General features: G+C 40.9%; 1 protein-coding gene across 1 annotated transcript in view; it reads left to right on the top strand.

Moving 5' to 3' along the window:
• The window catches only part of CFAP20DC (CFAP20 domain containing), a 692474-nt gene that overhangs the window by 129591 nt on the left and 546530 nt on the right, over positions 1 to 16353 (top strand). The window contains exon 5 of the mRNA XM_073644645.1: positions 5731 to 5803. Coding sequence (XP_073500746.1) covers positions 5731 to 5803 — 73 coding nt within the window. The remainder of the gene's footprint in view (positions 1 to 5730; positions 5804 to 16353) is intronic.

The following is a 16353-nucleotide window of genomic DNA, read 5'->3' as shown; positions in this document are numbered from 1 at the left end:
GGACAGTCCCTGAGGCCCGGGGTACTCTCACAAGGAGTGCAAAGTTTGGAAAGATGCTGAGGGAGTACCTTGCCGACCGTACCAACGTCCTCCGTGATTCCACTGTGCCTTATAATTATTGGGTATCCAAGCTGGATACGTGGAATGAACTGGCTCTCTGTGCCTTGGAGGTCCTGGCCTGCCCTGCCGCCAGCATTTTATCAGAGCGGGTTTTTAGTGCCGCTGGTGGAATTATAACTGATAAGTGCATCTGCCTGTCAACTGAAAATGCTGACAGGCTGACTCTTATAAAAATGAACAAGGGCTGGATTGGGCCAGACTTCTCAACACCACCGAATGATAGCAGCGTAACATAAACTCCAATCCAGTGTCTTTTCTTGGGAGGTGTATTCCCATGCACCTTTTCACACCCACACATGGGTATACGCTTCCTGATTTTGGCTATTTGCTCTTGTCCTCCTCCTTCTCCTCATCCTCCACCACCATATCACCAGGGTGACCGTGGTCCGTGATGCAACACCCACCTAATTTTTGTAAATGGTGTTTATGATGCCCATAAAAAAAAATTTTTATACAGTATGTTCATATATACCCCCCAGGGGTAAATGTTTGTGAGCCCATACACTTAGTGCATGGGCATTACAAGTATAGGAGGCCCGCTCCTTTCTAATGGGAACATTTTTTATGAGGCCTTCCTCCATGTCTCTTCCAAGGGGCATTGAAGTGCCTCCAAATTTTTGGCAGCCCTTGCATTCTCTGCATAGGCCAACACTATGGGAGACTCTCTCCTTTCTAATGGGAATTTGTCGTTACTGTGGCCCTGCTCTGTGTGTCTTTAAATTCTTAGTGGGGTTTTTCCTAAAATTGGACAGCCGTTGGACTCACTGCATACCCTATAACTGTATAGCAGACTCTCTCCTTTCTAATGGGAACAAGTCGTACCTTGTTACTGTGGCCCTGCTCTGTGTGTCTTTAAATTTTTAGTGGGGTTTTTGCTAAAATTGGTCAGCCGTTGGAGTCACTGCATACCCTATAACTGTATAGCAGACCCTCTCCTTTCTGATGTGAACATGTCGTACTTGTTACTGTTGCCCTGCTCCATGTGTCTTTAAATTCTTAGTGGGGTTTTTCCTAAAATTGTCAGCCATTGGACTCACTGCATACCCTATAACTGTATAGCAGACCCTCTCCTTTCCAATGGGAACATGTCGTACCTTGTTACTGTGGCCCTGCTCTGTGTGTCGTTAAATTCTTAGTGGGGTTTTTCCTAAAATTGTCAGCCGTTGGACTCACTGCATACCCTATAACTGTATAGCAGACCCTCTCCTTTCCAATGGGAACATGTCGTACCTTGTTACTGTGGCCCTGCTCTGTGTGTCTTTAAATTCTTAGTGGGGTTTTTCCTAAAATTGGTCAGCCGTTGGACTCACTGCATACCATATAACTGTATAGCAGACCCTCTCCTTTCTAATGGGAACATGTCGTACTTGTTACTGTGGCCCCGCTCCATGTGTCTTTAAATTCTTAGTGGGGTTTTTACTAAACTTGTCAGCCGTTGGACTCACTGCATACCCTATAACTGTATAGCAGACCTTCTCCTTTGTAATGGGAACATGTCGTACCTTGTTACTGTGGCCCTGCTCTGTGTGTCTTTAAATTCTTAGTGGGGTTTTTCCTAAAATTGTCAGCTGTTGGACTCACTGCATACCCTATAACTGTATAGCAGACCCTCTCCTTTCCAATGGGAACATGTCGTACCTTGTTACTGTGGCCCTTCTCTATGTGTCTTTAAATTCTTAGTGGGGTTTTTCCCAAATTTTGGCAGCCCTTGCAGTCACAGCATGGGCATTACCACTATAGGAGACCCGCTCATTTATAATGGGAACATTGTTTTTACTGAGACCCTCCTCTATGTCTCTTCAAAGGGGTATTGGGTTGCGTCCAAATTTTTGGCAGCCCTTGCAGTCACTGGATACGCAATAACAGTATAGGAGACCCACTTGTTATTAATGGGAACAACAAACAACAACATAGCCGGCTGATGGCTCTCTAACAATAGCTAAGGCCGACTGCTGGCCTTTTAAGAATAGTAAGGGCCGTCTGATGTCCCTATAAAAATAGGCTTTATGACTTTCAGAGTCCCTCCATCATAAATGAAACAGGATGTGTCTGATGATGTGTCACACACCACATGGCCAGATAAGGTTGTAAAATGTTAAAATGACATTTCCTGGTGAATGCATTTATCTTGGTTGAAAGCAATGCAAAAGTGCAAAAACGCATCAAAAACGCTACGTGTGAACATAGCCCAAGTTGTGGAGGAATATTTTTGGTTTTGGTTATTTATTTTGCCTTATATACAAGTCATTACCCTGGAAAGGATGTTCCTTAATATATTTCCCAGGAAAATCCATTTTGGTTTTGTTTTTATATGTTTTATTGTGAGTCCGCAAAAGTGGCGTAATACTCTGACCACGTTGTTGACAGAAGTGACCTGCGAGTCAGAAATGCTTCCAGGGGCGATCCCCATGCTGTCCCCATGTCATTTGAGCACTGTTCCCATCGATTTGGGCAATTTTTAGTCCCTCTGCAGACCGCCGGGGGGGAGCCGCCTGAAAAATGCTCGAGTTTCCCATAGACTTACATTCGGCTCGTTGCTCGGGTCGAGCACCCGAGTATTCCAATTTGCTCGACCCGAGCAACGAGTACCCGAGCATTTTAGTGCTCGCCCATCACTAATGGGGAGGTGTTCACTCATGAGTGACATTTCTCATCTATCGATCATTTATGTCCTCGTGTAGATTGTTATGGTAAATATTTATACTTTGCTTTGATTATTATTTAGACAATGAAATCTACCTATATATCGTTGATAATTTTGTATTTTAGTATTAGCTTCATAAGTGTTATTCATAAAAGCTGTCTCTGATATAGAGCTGTCTTTCTGTTAAATTTTCTTCGTTATAGAAGGCATAAGAAAAGTTGGGCAGAACCAGTTTTCAAGGAATTCCATAGTTTTATGATTTATGACCTTGTTATTCCCAACTAAAATACTTTCTTTGCTAGGTAATGGTAGCCATTCCCCTTTCTTCTGGGGGTGTATTAAAATACTTGTTGCTTGGGATCTGAGGGCAAACAAGAATTGTACACTCAGACACAGGCTGTGTGTTATTTTCTTAGCTCCGATGCATCGTATTTATATTATTTAATTTGAACAAATAATGGCAGATCTGGAGATTGTTTGTATCTCCACCTAAATTAGCTCTTCTTGGAAGGGGCTACCACGACAAGACATACACACGTGGTCAAAATTGTTGGTACCACTCGTTTAATGAAAGAAGAACCCACAATGGTCACAGAAATAACTTCAATCTGACAAAAGTAATAATAAATTAAAAATCTATGAAAATAAACAAATGAAAGTCAGACATTGCTTTCCAACCCTGCTTCCACAGAATTTTTAAAATCAGAGACCCTGATTCCAGCGATGTTTCACTTACTGGGTTGTTCAGTACAGTATAGTTTTGATAAAATCCCTGTTTTTTCAACAGGAGATCATTAGAGGACCAGTTAACTGTTGTTAAGCATATTCCTGAGCTCTGTGTAACCCTTCCCCCACCACTGATTGGCAGCTTTCTGTATACACTGTGCATAGAAAGAAAGCACAGTGGTGTGGGCGGGGTTATACAGAGCTCAGCATTCAGAGAACTGCTAGATCTGCAGCAGATAAAACTGTGATTTTATCAAAACTGCAGCAAGCAGCTCAGTAAGTGATACATCACTGAAATCATGGTATTTGCGTCTACATCATGCTGCTTTCAGATAGGGGAGCAAAAACCTGGTGACAGATTCCCTTTAAGAATGGGATTATGATATAATTATGGCACAGTATTTGCCATGCAGTCAGCGGTTTTCCTGTCCCTCCAAGAACACTTGACCTTAGCTTTAAACCAGCTACAATGCGTCTCATGTTTTATATGCGGGATGCAAATCTCAGAAGCTTTTCTATTGTTGCATTCATTGAAAGATTATTGAAAGAAAGTGTTACAACATACTAAGGGTGTTCTCTTTTATAGAAAGACCTTCTCAAAGACTTTGCAATTGTCATGGTCTAAACTGCTCTTTAAAGTTACTCTATCGTTAAAGGGATCCCGAGGGGATAATTTTACTACTGACACCAGTGGTACGACCATATAGGTCACAGAAAAACAATATAAATCATACAAGTCTTAGGCTATGTTCACACATATTGGGTTTTTTAGCGTCACAAAATCTGCAGCAAAACCTAATCTGTGGCAGGAAATCATCTACGTCAAAAAACGCTGGTTTTGATGCATTTTTTGTGCATTTTTTCACTGTCCTTCTGTCTCTATTTATGCATGTACATAAAGTTCTGTGAAAAAAAAAGAACCCCAGTCTATTTTGCCATCAAAAACACTGAATAAACGCTGATGCAAATTTTGGTGTGTTTTTGATGCATTTTTCTGCATTTTTTTCACCACCCATTACTTCCTATGGGTGAAAAAATGTTGAAAAAACACTGAAAGAAGTGACAAGCTCTATTTTCAAAAAACCCAACGAAGGCACAAAATACACAAAAAAAAGCCATGATGTGTGAACAGAGAATTCTGGTTTCTTATAGACTTTGCTGGTACTGCAAAACGCAGCTGAAAATTTGCATAAAAATCTGCAACCAAAAACACTGAAAAACCCAACATGTGTGAACATAGCCTTAAAGCAATCCTCCGTGCCAGGGCTTCATTACTGTCCCACAGTTTTTTATTCTCTGATTTTCACTTTTTATATGGTAACTTAAATGGTTCTATTAAAAAGACAAACCAGCCTGCAAAAAAACAAGGTCTTATATTTCTATGTTGACGGAAAAATAAAAAATTATGGCTCTTGGAATACAGTAATGGAGTAAGAACAAAGGCAAAAAAAAAATGGCTGCAGTACCAATGAGTCCAGCAGGACAAACCCATTTATAAGGCATCACAGTAATTCCAAGTTTGATAGGATTTCTAGCCTTTGTTGGAGACTTTAATGGGAATCTGTCTTCAGATTTTTGCTACCAAATCAGAAAGCTGCATAATGTAGAGAACGAAACCCTGATTCTAGCGATGTGTCACTTACTAGGCTGTGTTTTGTTTCAATAAAATCAGTGTTTTATCGACAGGAGATTATCACTGCAGGACTAGGTGTCTCATGCTTCCTGGTCCAGCCACACCCCCACCACTGATTGGCAGCTTTCTCTCAATATACAGTGTATACGAAAAAGCAGCCAATCAGTGGTGTGGGCGTGGTTATACAGATCTCAGAATTCAGAGAACTGCTGGATCTGCAGCTGATTTTTTATTCAAAACTGCAGCAAGCAGCTCAGTAAATGATACATCACTGGAATCAGGGTGTCTGTCCCTACATGATCGGGGGAGCAAAAACCTGGTGAGAGATTCCCTTTAAAAGAATTAGATTGAGTAGATCTGGTGATGTTTAATTGTGATGGAGCCTTAGCTTTATTTGGCGTGGAGATATAGAACATTTATTGGCATAGATAGGATCTCTGACGTCTGTGTGTACAGAATCAGCCTGGTGGATGGCTCTCATTAAATCCTCCTTGGTATTAATTGATTCCATTATGGAAATGATGTTGGAACTTGCATCTATTCATCAATATATCAAAGATTAAACTTGGCTCAATCTTTTCTTCTTTTTTTTTGTTGGCATCTTTAGTTGGACTGATCCAAAGGTTCCTGATCCTTCAGCTTTACATTCCGCTAGGACAAGATTTCTCAGCTGAACTCCTGTGAGTAAAAGAAACATCTGCATCATTTCTGCACAAGAGACACTTGATCAATTGATTTAGTACCAGCGGCCATTAACAGCTTCTGGCTCATTTTCACGTTAGAAATTGTGACTTATGAAGTTAGCAATAATTAAATTATTACTGCATTTTTCCGGTGACTTTTCAGGTGTACATGAGAAACGAGACTGTCTGGTCAATGTCTCTCTCTTTTTAGTTTTTCCCTCTGCAGTATAAGCCTCAGTTTATCTTTTTCTTTCCATCTCTCACTTCACATCTCCCTCCTCCACAGAGTTTTAAAGGTAGAAGGATTTTTGATTCCTCACTGAAGACAGAACTGTAGACAGATTCGAGCAGTTTTTGAGAGTGAATGATCAGTGCGAAAGAGAAGATGAGACTATTATGTGGGGAAGGAAGCATTTTTCTCTGATAAGATATGCAGTATTACAAATGTTCTCATCTCTTGTATTTTTGCTTCTTGAAAACAATGTACTGTAGTCAGTATGTAGGCTAATTTAATTGTTATTTTAAAAAGTATCAGTATATTCAGAGAACATACCTACCTGGACAATCCATTTTTAAGTGAAGTAGTCCCCCTTGTAAAATAAAAATAACAGATGCTCTCCTCCTATACTGGTGCCATTCCAGCATTGTTGGTGCTGGGTCTACCCTGGGCTCACACAACAAACATTGTTATGCCATGTGGACCCTGCAGGCATACAGAGGTCAATATTGGGATGCTACATTCTCACTACTTCCTTCCAAGGGAAATGAGCATATACCAGCTCAATAGAGACCCCTGATTGCCTGCAGCGCTCATGTGGCATAGCAATGTTACGTGAGCCCCTGGAAGGTGAGTATCTGTTATTTTATTTTATTTTAAAAGGAGGACTATCTAATTTAAATAGGCATTGTTCAGATAGTGGACAACCCCTTTAAGTACATTCTTGGGTCTGTCAAACAGTGAAGTGTGGATGAATAAGACATTTTTTTATCAATGATACTTTTCTGCTATTATTACAGGGTGGATCAACTTGCCTTTATATTCAACAGTTTAATTTTCCATTTCTTCAAATTATGTCATATGAGCCAAGTATTTTACTTAAAGGGGTTGTGCGGTCTTAAGCTACAAGTCTGCAGTCATTCTATGTGACTGCAGACTTGTGAATCCTCACATCGCACGCATTGCCACATTCCGACTAGACGTGTCCAGCTTCGCTCACTGCAAGTGTATTGAGAGAGGCCGGAAACAGTCTAGTCAGAGTGTGGCCGGGAGTTTTCATATCGCATACTTGTAGTCACATGACCGCCAGCTTCCGGCGCCGACACTGGAGAATCCTCACAGTGCACACGATGTGAGGATTCACAAGTCTGCAGTCACATAGAGTACTGCAGACTTGTAGCCTAAGACCAGACAATTCCTTTAAAGTTGTTATCTAGGTTGGACTAAGATATGATCCCTAAGATAGTCCATCAATATCAGCGTAATTGGGGTCTGACACCTGGTCCCCAACAATCAGATGTTAGCATGTCCAGATGGGCACAGTATACAGAGCAGGAACAACACCGTCTAGTGGTTGCTCTTAGGTACTGCAGCTCAGCTCCCTTTGAAGTGAACGAAACTGTTAATAGCTGATCAAAGGGGGTGCCAGATTTCAGATCCACATTGACGTGATATTAATGGACTATCTAAAGAATATCAAAGAAGTGGACAACCCTTATATACAAGACCTGTTAATAGTCATTATATAAAAACATCAAGTCTCTCTACATCTCCCGCTTCTTAGGCTATGTTCACACATCATGTTTTTTTCAGCGTTTTTTGATGCGTTTTTTTCTGCAATTTTTCAGCTGCATTTTGCAGTACCAGCAAAGTCTATGAGATTCCAGAAATCTCATGCACACATCATGTTTTTTGTTTTTTGTTCAGTATTTTGTGCTCTGCGTGTTTTTTTTTTTGCAAAATAGAGCACGTCACTTCTTTCAGCGTTTTTTCAGCAATTTTTCACCCATTGGAAAGCAATGGGTGATGAAAAAAATGCTGAAAAAATGCACCAAAAATGCAGGTGTCGAGTTTTTTCAGCGTTTTTTGTGCCAAAACCACAATGAGATTTTTTTTTTCACTAAACTTTATGTGCATAAAAGAGACAAAAGGACAGTGAAAAAAATGCACCAAAAAAACGCACCAAAAAGTAAGCAAAAATGCAAGAAAAATCCTGAACAACCTCCTGGCAAGAGATCAGGTTTTGCTGCAGAAAAAAAAAAAGCTGAAAGCTGAAAAAACCATGATGTGTGAACATAGCGTTAGAATTTAACTCAAACTTAGTGGCCTGTGCATCTACTGTATACTAGAAAATTATTTTTTTTGCTGTTGTTGTCGCACTTTTGCTGTGTCTCTGTACCTTTAAAACGTGCTTTAATGTAAGCAGCCACGTACTTGAGCTGCTGGGTGAGATGGAAGCTGTTAGTCACGATAAATGCTCTTAGTTTCCCTTTAATACATAGAACAAAATTCTCACAGCATGTAAATTAAGTATACATGGAGAATAAAAAATAACATGAGAGGTAAGAAAATGGCATCATATGGAGTGTAAGCTTCCAGCAGAAGTGTGCTAAAGGCATATATCTACAAAATATCATCATTATCTCTGTATTCATTTCTTTGGGACTTCCAAAAATTGCTGAATAAATGTGGCTATGGTGGGACCTGCATAAAATATTTATGCCACATCCTTTGGATATGCAATAAATGTACAAGGTGGCAATAACACTATAAAGGGAACTTGTCAGCACAGTTTTATATATGGATAAGTGATATGACAGGATAGACACTCGACCCCGTAGAAAAATGATACCATTTTTGTAAAGATCCGGTGTGCCAGTCACGAAAAATCTAGTGTAAAAAACATATGCAAATTGAGGCTGGAAGTGCACTGGGGGCGTGTCAATGCACTTGAAAGAAGTGATCCCAGTGTATAGACACGCCTCCAATGCACTTTCTATAAAAACGTATATAATTTTTATAGGGGGACAAACGCCTAGACAGACATACCACTACTGCCATATGAAAAATCTCCCTTTAGGTGTATGCTCTGATGCAAGGTATATTTCCAGCTCTGCCTATTATGTAACGGAACTATAATGCTTAATTTATAAGAAATTTTTGGAATAAGTCTTCAACCTATAGGCGCCTTCCAAGATATCTTTTTCTATGGTGGTCTTTTAGTCCTTTCTACTTTAAAAAGTTACTATTACAAGTTGCAAATTGTCTTTTCAGAGAGGAAGAGGACTTGAACTCTAGTGCCACTTATTCAAAGTAGCTACTTAAAAGTGAATATCAATCCTTTAACGAGCCTTCCCACATGACTTAGGATAAAAGTCAAACCAGAATCTCAATTTGCAGACACATGTTTCAGGGTGTCGCCTCTCCTCAGTGCAAAGCATGAGTTCAAGTCCTCTTTTGTGAAGAAACAATTTGCATTTTTAATTTCCCAGTGGAACATTGCATGGCCTATAAGTCTCCTTTCACTGGCATGTCAGAGATGTCACTCTCCACAAGGAGAAAAGTTACACCTTAGACTCCAGAGTCCTTTCAAACAGTGAAATCAGATGTCATGCTTTTGCACTGAAGAGGGGCAACACCCCAAAACATATGTCTGCAAATTGAGATTCTTATTTGGCTTTTGTCTTGTAACAAGGCTCATTAAAGGGTTGATATTGACTTTTATGATTTCTACTTATAAGTAGTGTTGAGCCACCCCCGTAGTGTTCGGGTTCGGTTCGGTTCGTCGAACACCGGGATGTTCGAGGAACTGTTCGTCGAACTGTTCGTCGAACACCTTAGAACACCGTCGAACACCGTTAAAACCAATGGCAGGCAAACAAAAACACATAGGAACACATAGAAAACACCTTCAAAGGTGTCCAAAAGCTGACAAACTGCTCAGAAGACGCTTTCTTTAAAAAAGCCGGCCGGCAATTCAGCAGCGGCATACACCGGTACCCGACAATTTAGACATGAAGGAATAGAGCATCACACATAGATTAGAATCATAGAATCATAGAATCATAGAATCATAGAATGGTAGAGTTGGAAGGGACCTCCTGGGTCATCTGGTCCAACCCCCTGCTCAAAGCAGGATTCACTAGATCATCTCAGACAGATGTCTGTCCAGCCTCTGTTTGAAGACGTCCATTGAAGGGGAACTCACCACCTCTCGTGGCAGCCTGTTCCACTCATTAATCACCCTAACTGTCAAAAAGTTTTTTCTAATATCTAATCTGTGTCTCCTCCCATTTAGTTTCATCCCATTGCTTCTAGTCTTTCCTTGTGCAAATGAGAATAAAGATGATCCTTCTACAATGTGACAGCCCTTGACATATTTGTAGACAGCTATTAAGTCTCCTCTCAGTCTTCTTTTTTGCAAGCTAAACATTCCCAAATCCTGCAACCGTTCCTCATAGGACATGGTTTGCAGACCAGTCACCATTCTGGTCGCTCTTCTCTGAACTTGCTCCAGTTTGTCTATGTCTTTTTTAAAATGTGGTGCCCAAAACTGTACACAGTATTCCAGATGAGGTCTGACCAAAGAGGAGTAAAGACCGATAATGACTTCACGTGATCTGGACTGTATGCTTCTGTTAATACATCCCAGAATTGTATTTGCCTTTTTTGCTGCTGCATCACACTGTTGACTCATGTTCAGTCTATGATCTATTAGTATACCTAAGTCTTTTTCACATGTACTGTTGCTTAGCTCTATTCCTCCCATTCTGTATATGCTTTTTTCATTTTTATTGCCCAGATGTAGTACTTTGCATTTTTCCCTGTTAAAAACCATTCTGTTGGTTGCTGCCCACTGCTCCAGTTTATTTAGGTCTTTTTGAATCCTCTCTCTCTCTTCTCTAGTATTAGCTATCCCTCCTAGCTTTGTGTCATCAGCAAATTTAATCAGTTTACCCTCAATTCCTTCATCTAAATCATTGATAAAGATGTTGAACAATACAGGTCCCAGGACGGAGCCCTGTGGTACCCCACTTGAGACATTCATCCAGCTGGATGTGAAGCCATTTACAACCACCCTTTGAGTCCGATCACTAAGCCAGTTATGAATCCACCTAACAGTTGCCTGGTCCATTGCATACTTGGTCATTTTTTCAATAAGGATGGTGTGAGATACTTTGTCAAATGCTTTGCTGAAGTCAAGATATACTATATCTACAGCATTTCCCTGATCCACCCAGTCAGTGATTCTGTCATAGAAGGAAATTAAGTTAGTCTGACATGACTTGTTAGTTACAAACCCATGCTGACTCTGGTTAATCACTTCATTCTTATCCATGTACTTACATACATGTTGTTTAATAATTTGTTCAAATATCTTTCCTGGTATAGAAGTCAGACTCACCGGCCTATAGTTCCCTGGGTCCACCTTCTTCCCCTTTTTGAAGATAGGAACAACATTTGCTCTTCTCCAGTCTTCTGGGACTTCTCCTGTTCTCCAAGAATTTTCAAAGATTATGGAGAGTGGTTCTAAAATTTCTTCTACGATCTCCTTCAGTACTCTGGGGTGTAATTCATCTGGACCTGGAGACTTGAACTCATTTATGTTAGCTAAATATTCCCTCACAATCTTTCTGTTTACAGATAACTTGGATTCCTCTATTCCTTTAAAAGGACAGTGAAGATCAGTTGATGTTACATTTTCTTTCTGAGAGAAAACAGATGCAAAATAGGAATTAAAAAGTTCGGCCTTCTCAACATCCTCTCTTACCATTTCTCCATTTTCATCCTGTAAAAATCCTATAGCATCTTTGACTTTTCTTTTACTTTTGACATACCCCCAAAATCCTTTTTTATTGCTTTTGACATCTCTTGCAAGCCTTAATTCATTGTCAGCTTTAGCTAACCTGATACGTGCCCTGCAGGATCTGCAGACTGCATTATAATCTTCTTTAGATATGCCTCCCTCTTTCCATTTAATAAACATTTCTTTCTTTCTTTTTAGCATGTGTTTAAGTTCTGTGTTCATCCATCCTGGTTTCCTTAAATGCTTCCCATTCTTCCTACTTTTCGGGATTGTTAACGATTGTGCTTTGAGAATCTCATTTTTAAAAATTTCCCATCCTTCCTGGACATTTTTGTCCTTAAGGACATCCAGCCATTGGATCCCTCCTATTCTCTTTCTGAGTCTCTTAAAATCTGCCTTTCTAAAATCTAACCTTGAAGTCTGAGTCTTCACATGTCTTCCTCCTCTAGTTATCCAAAATTCTATAATAGCATGATCGCTGCCTCCTAGGGTCCCAGCCACCTTTACCTCCTCAACCATTTCCTCCCTGTTAATAAGGATTAGATCCAAAGTAGCAGATCCCCTTGTTTTCTCCCCTACCTTTTGGAAGATAAAGTTGTCAGCAAGAGAGGATAAGAATTTGCTTGACCTGTTAGTTTTACTTGAGAGAGATTCCCAACAAATGTCTGGATAGTTGAAATCTCCCATGACCACTACGTCATATTTTTTGGAGAACTTGGTCATTTGATACATAAAGAGTTCATCCATATCTTCAGCTTGCCCAGGTGGCCTGTAGTAAATGCCTACAATGGTGTCCTTTCCGTTGTTCTCTCCTTGTATTCTTACCCAAACAGTTTCCACAGAACTCCCAGTCTCTGAAGCTTCAATCTCTGTGCAGATATACGCTTTTCTAACATACAATGCAACACCTCCTCCTCGTTTATCAAGTCTGTTTCTTGCAAATAAGTTGTATCCTTTTAGCCTTTTATTCCAATCATGTGTATCGTCCCACCAAGTTTCAGTGATTCCAATGACATCATATTCCTTTTCCTGCATTAGTAGTTCCAATTCTCCTTGTTTGTTGCCCATGCTTTGTGCATTTGTATAAAAACATTTTAGTTTGTGATTGGTTTCTCTTCCTCCCATATTTTTATTATTTAAATTGTTTTGTCTTTGTTCTTCCTTTCCACTTCCAGTAGCAGAGATCTCAATAGTATTTGTCAGCTGTATGGCTTTTTCTGGCCTTTTGCTTCCCTTCCCACATTGTTCTAGTTTAAAGCTCTTCTGATGAGTGTAGCAAGGCGACTTCCAAATACATGTTTTCCAGTCTTCGTAAGGTGCACCCCATCTCTAGCAAGTAGTCCATCGTATAGGTAATTAATTCCGTGATCCAGAAATCCAAATCCTTGTTGACGGCACCATCGACGTAGCCAGTTTTTCACCTGTAGAATCTTATTCCACCTCATTGTTCCATGGCCATCCACTGGGAGGATGGATGAGAAGACCACCTGCGCTCCCAATTCTTTCACTTTCTTGCCTAAGTCTTCAAAGTCACTGCAGATGGTTTCCAGGTCCTTTCTTGCACTGTCATTTGTCCCCACATGTATTAGCAGGAATGGGTAGTGATCTGTAGGTCTGAAGAGTCTTGATATCCTGTCAGACACATCTTTAATTTTTGCTCCTGGAAGACAGCACATTTCTCTTGAGGTTATGTCTGGTCTGCAGATAGCGGCCTCTGTTCCTCTTAACAGGGAATCCCCCATGACCACCACTCTCCGTTTTTTCTTCACAACATTCTTCTTTCTCCATCCAGGAGGATTCTGAGGGCTTACAAGGTTATTCATTGCTGGCAAAGTCTTATTTTGCTGTATTTCTTCATGGTTCTCCTGCGTGAGAGCCTGGTACTGGTTCCTGAGCAGTATGGGTGCTGACTGCCTCTCGATCCTCCTGCTTCTGTGGGTCACATGCTTCCATTCCTCTGTTTCGTCAGGTGCAGTTCGAATTTCTTCTCTTTCTGAATCATGAAGAGATAATTCTGCTCTGTCTAAGAACTCTTCACCTTCCTTAATGATTTTCAAGGTAGTTAACCTCTCTTCTAGATTTTGCAACTTTTCCTCCAACAGGGACACAAGCTTGCATTTCTGGCATGTGAAGTTTGGCTTTTCCACTGGCAAGTCTGTGAACATGTAGCAGGATATGCAGCTCACCAAATGGCTCCTGGACTCTTCCATGTTCTTATTGTTAATGTTCTGAAAACAGTGAAAAAAGCTTAAGAAAAAAGCTTCAAAATGCGCGCGCCTACCGGCGCGCGGTTTACCGATGTCCTCTTTTCAGCTCCAACAGCCAAACTCCAGTGTTCTTTGAGCTCGCGGAGACTCTTCACTTACCCCAAAATGCAGTGGGAATATGCAAATTATCTCCTCAGGACTCCTCCCCTGGTTTACCGATGTCCTCTTTTCAGCTCCAACAGCCAAACTCCAGTGTTCTTTGAGCTCGCGGAGACTCTTCACTTACCCCAAAATGCAGTGGGAATATGCAAATTATCTCCTCAGGACTCCTCCCCTGGTTTACCGATGTCCTCTTTTCAGCTCCAACAGCCAAAATCCAGTGTTCTTTGAGCTCGCGGAGACTCTTCACTTACCCCAAAATGCAGTGGGAATATGCAAATTATCTCCTCAGGACTCCTCCCCTGGTTTACCGATGTCCTCTTTTCAGCTCCAACAGCCAAAATCCAGTGTTCTTTGAGCTCGCGGAGACTCTTCACTTACCCCAAAATGCAGTGGGAATATGCAAATTATCTCCTCAGGACTCCTCCCCTGGTTTACCGATGTCCTCTTTTCAGCTCCAACAGCCAAACTCCAGTGTTCTTTGAGCTCGCGGAGACTCTTCACTTACCCCAAAATGCAGTGGGAATATGCAAATTATCTCCTCAGGACTCCTCCCCTGGTTTACCGATGTCCTCTTTTCAGCTCCAACAGCCAAAATCCAGTGTTCTTTGAGCTCGCGGAGACTCTTCACTTACCCCAAAATGCAGTGGGAATATGAAAATTATCTCCTCAGGACTCCCCCCCTGATTAGATAGATAGAAACATGTCAGTCACATATATATGAAGTACAGTGACAGTGTTGCTTACTGTACTTGTCATTTAGTGTAAAGGATTTATTAAAAAATATAATAGTGTTTTCGTGCACCGTCTCTTTAAAAAAGCCGGCCGGCAATTCAGCAGCGGTACCCGACAATTTATAACAGACAGAATAGAGCTTCACACATAGATTAGATAGATAGAAACATGTCAGTCACATATATATGAAGTACAGTGACAGTGTTGCTTACTGTACTTGTCATTTACTGCAAAGGATTTATTAAAAAAAATAATAGTGTTTTCATGCACCGTCTTTTTAAGAAAGCCGGCCGGCAATTCAGCATCTGTACCCGACAATTTAGAATAGAAGGAATAGAGAATCACACATAGATTAGATTGATAGAAACATGTCAGTCACATATATATGAAGTACAGTGACAATGATGCTAACTGTACTTGTCATTTACTGCAAAGGATTTATTAAAAAAAATAATAGTGTTTTCATGCACCGTCTCTTTAAGAAAGCCGGCCGGCAATTCAGCATCTGTACCCGACAATTTAGAATAGAAGGAATAGAGAATCACACATAGATTAGATAGATAGAAACATGTCAGTCACATATATATGAAGTACAGTGACAGTGTTGCTTACTGTAATTGTCATTTAGTGTAAAGGATTTATCAAAAAAAATAATAGTGTTTTCATGCACCGTCTCTTTAAGAAAGCCGGCCGGCAATTCAGCATCTGTACCCGACAATTTATAACAGACAGAATAGAGCTTCACACATAGATTAGATAGATAGAAACATGTCAGTCACATATATAATAAGTACAGTGATAGTGTTGGTTACTGTGCTTGTCATTTAGTATTAAAATAAAGGATTTATTATTAAAAAAAATTGGCGTGGGATTCCCCGTAATTTTAGTCTCTAGCGGAGGTTAAGCAGACGGCTGGGGCAGATGTTTGAAGCCTGGGAAGGGGGTAATACCCACGGAGCTTCCCAGGCTACTAATATCAGCCCCCAGCTGAATACCTAGCCTTTACTAGCTATTAAAATGGAGGACCCCCCCAAAAAAATGACGTGGGGTCCCCCTTAATTTAATAGCTAGCAAAGGCTAGGCAGACAGCTGGGGGCTGATATTAATAGCCCAGGAAGGGAGCCATGAATATTGGCCCCCTCCCAGGCTAGAAACACCAGCCGTCAGCCGCCCCAGAAATGGCGCATCCATAGGATGCGCCAATTCTGGCACTTAGCCTCGCTCTTCCACGCTGCCCTGGTGCGGTGGCAGGGGGTAATAGGGTTGGGGTTGATGTCAGCTTATAATGCCAGCTGACATCAAGCCCAGGTTAGTAATGGAGAGGCGTCTATAAGACACCCCCATTACTAACCCCATAGTCAAAGTTAAAAAAAAAACACAAACACCCAGAATAAAGTCCTTTAATTGAAATAAAGACACAATTCTTTATTGTTCTAAATTAAACCATACTTACCATCACGCCCATTCCAGCTGAAGCCAACGATCTCCTGCAATAAAAGAAAAATAATAAAGCAACCTCATCCTTACCTTTCCATGGTTCCCAGGACAGCTCCAGCTCTGCTACATCGAGATGACAGGCTGGACCGCAGCAGAACGCTGCCATCCAGCCTGTCATCCCGCGGACACTGAGAAGCGCAGGCAT

The sequence above is a fragment of the Phyllobates terribilis genome, unplaced genomic scaffold, assembly GCF_046119375.1.
Source record: "Phyllobates terribilis strain yellow unplaced genomic scaffold, ASM4611937v1 Scaffold_8__6_contigs__length_399053987, whole genome shotgun sequence".
Classification (NCBI taxonomy): domain Eukaryota; kingdom Metazoa; phylum Chordata; class Amphibia; order Anura; family Dendrobatidae; genus Phyllobates; species Phyllobates terribilis.
This window is presented reverse-complemented; position numbering and strand designations above follow the sequence as displayed.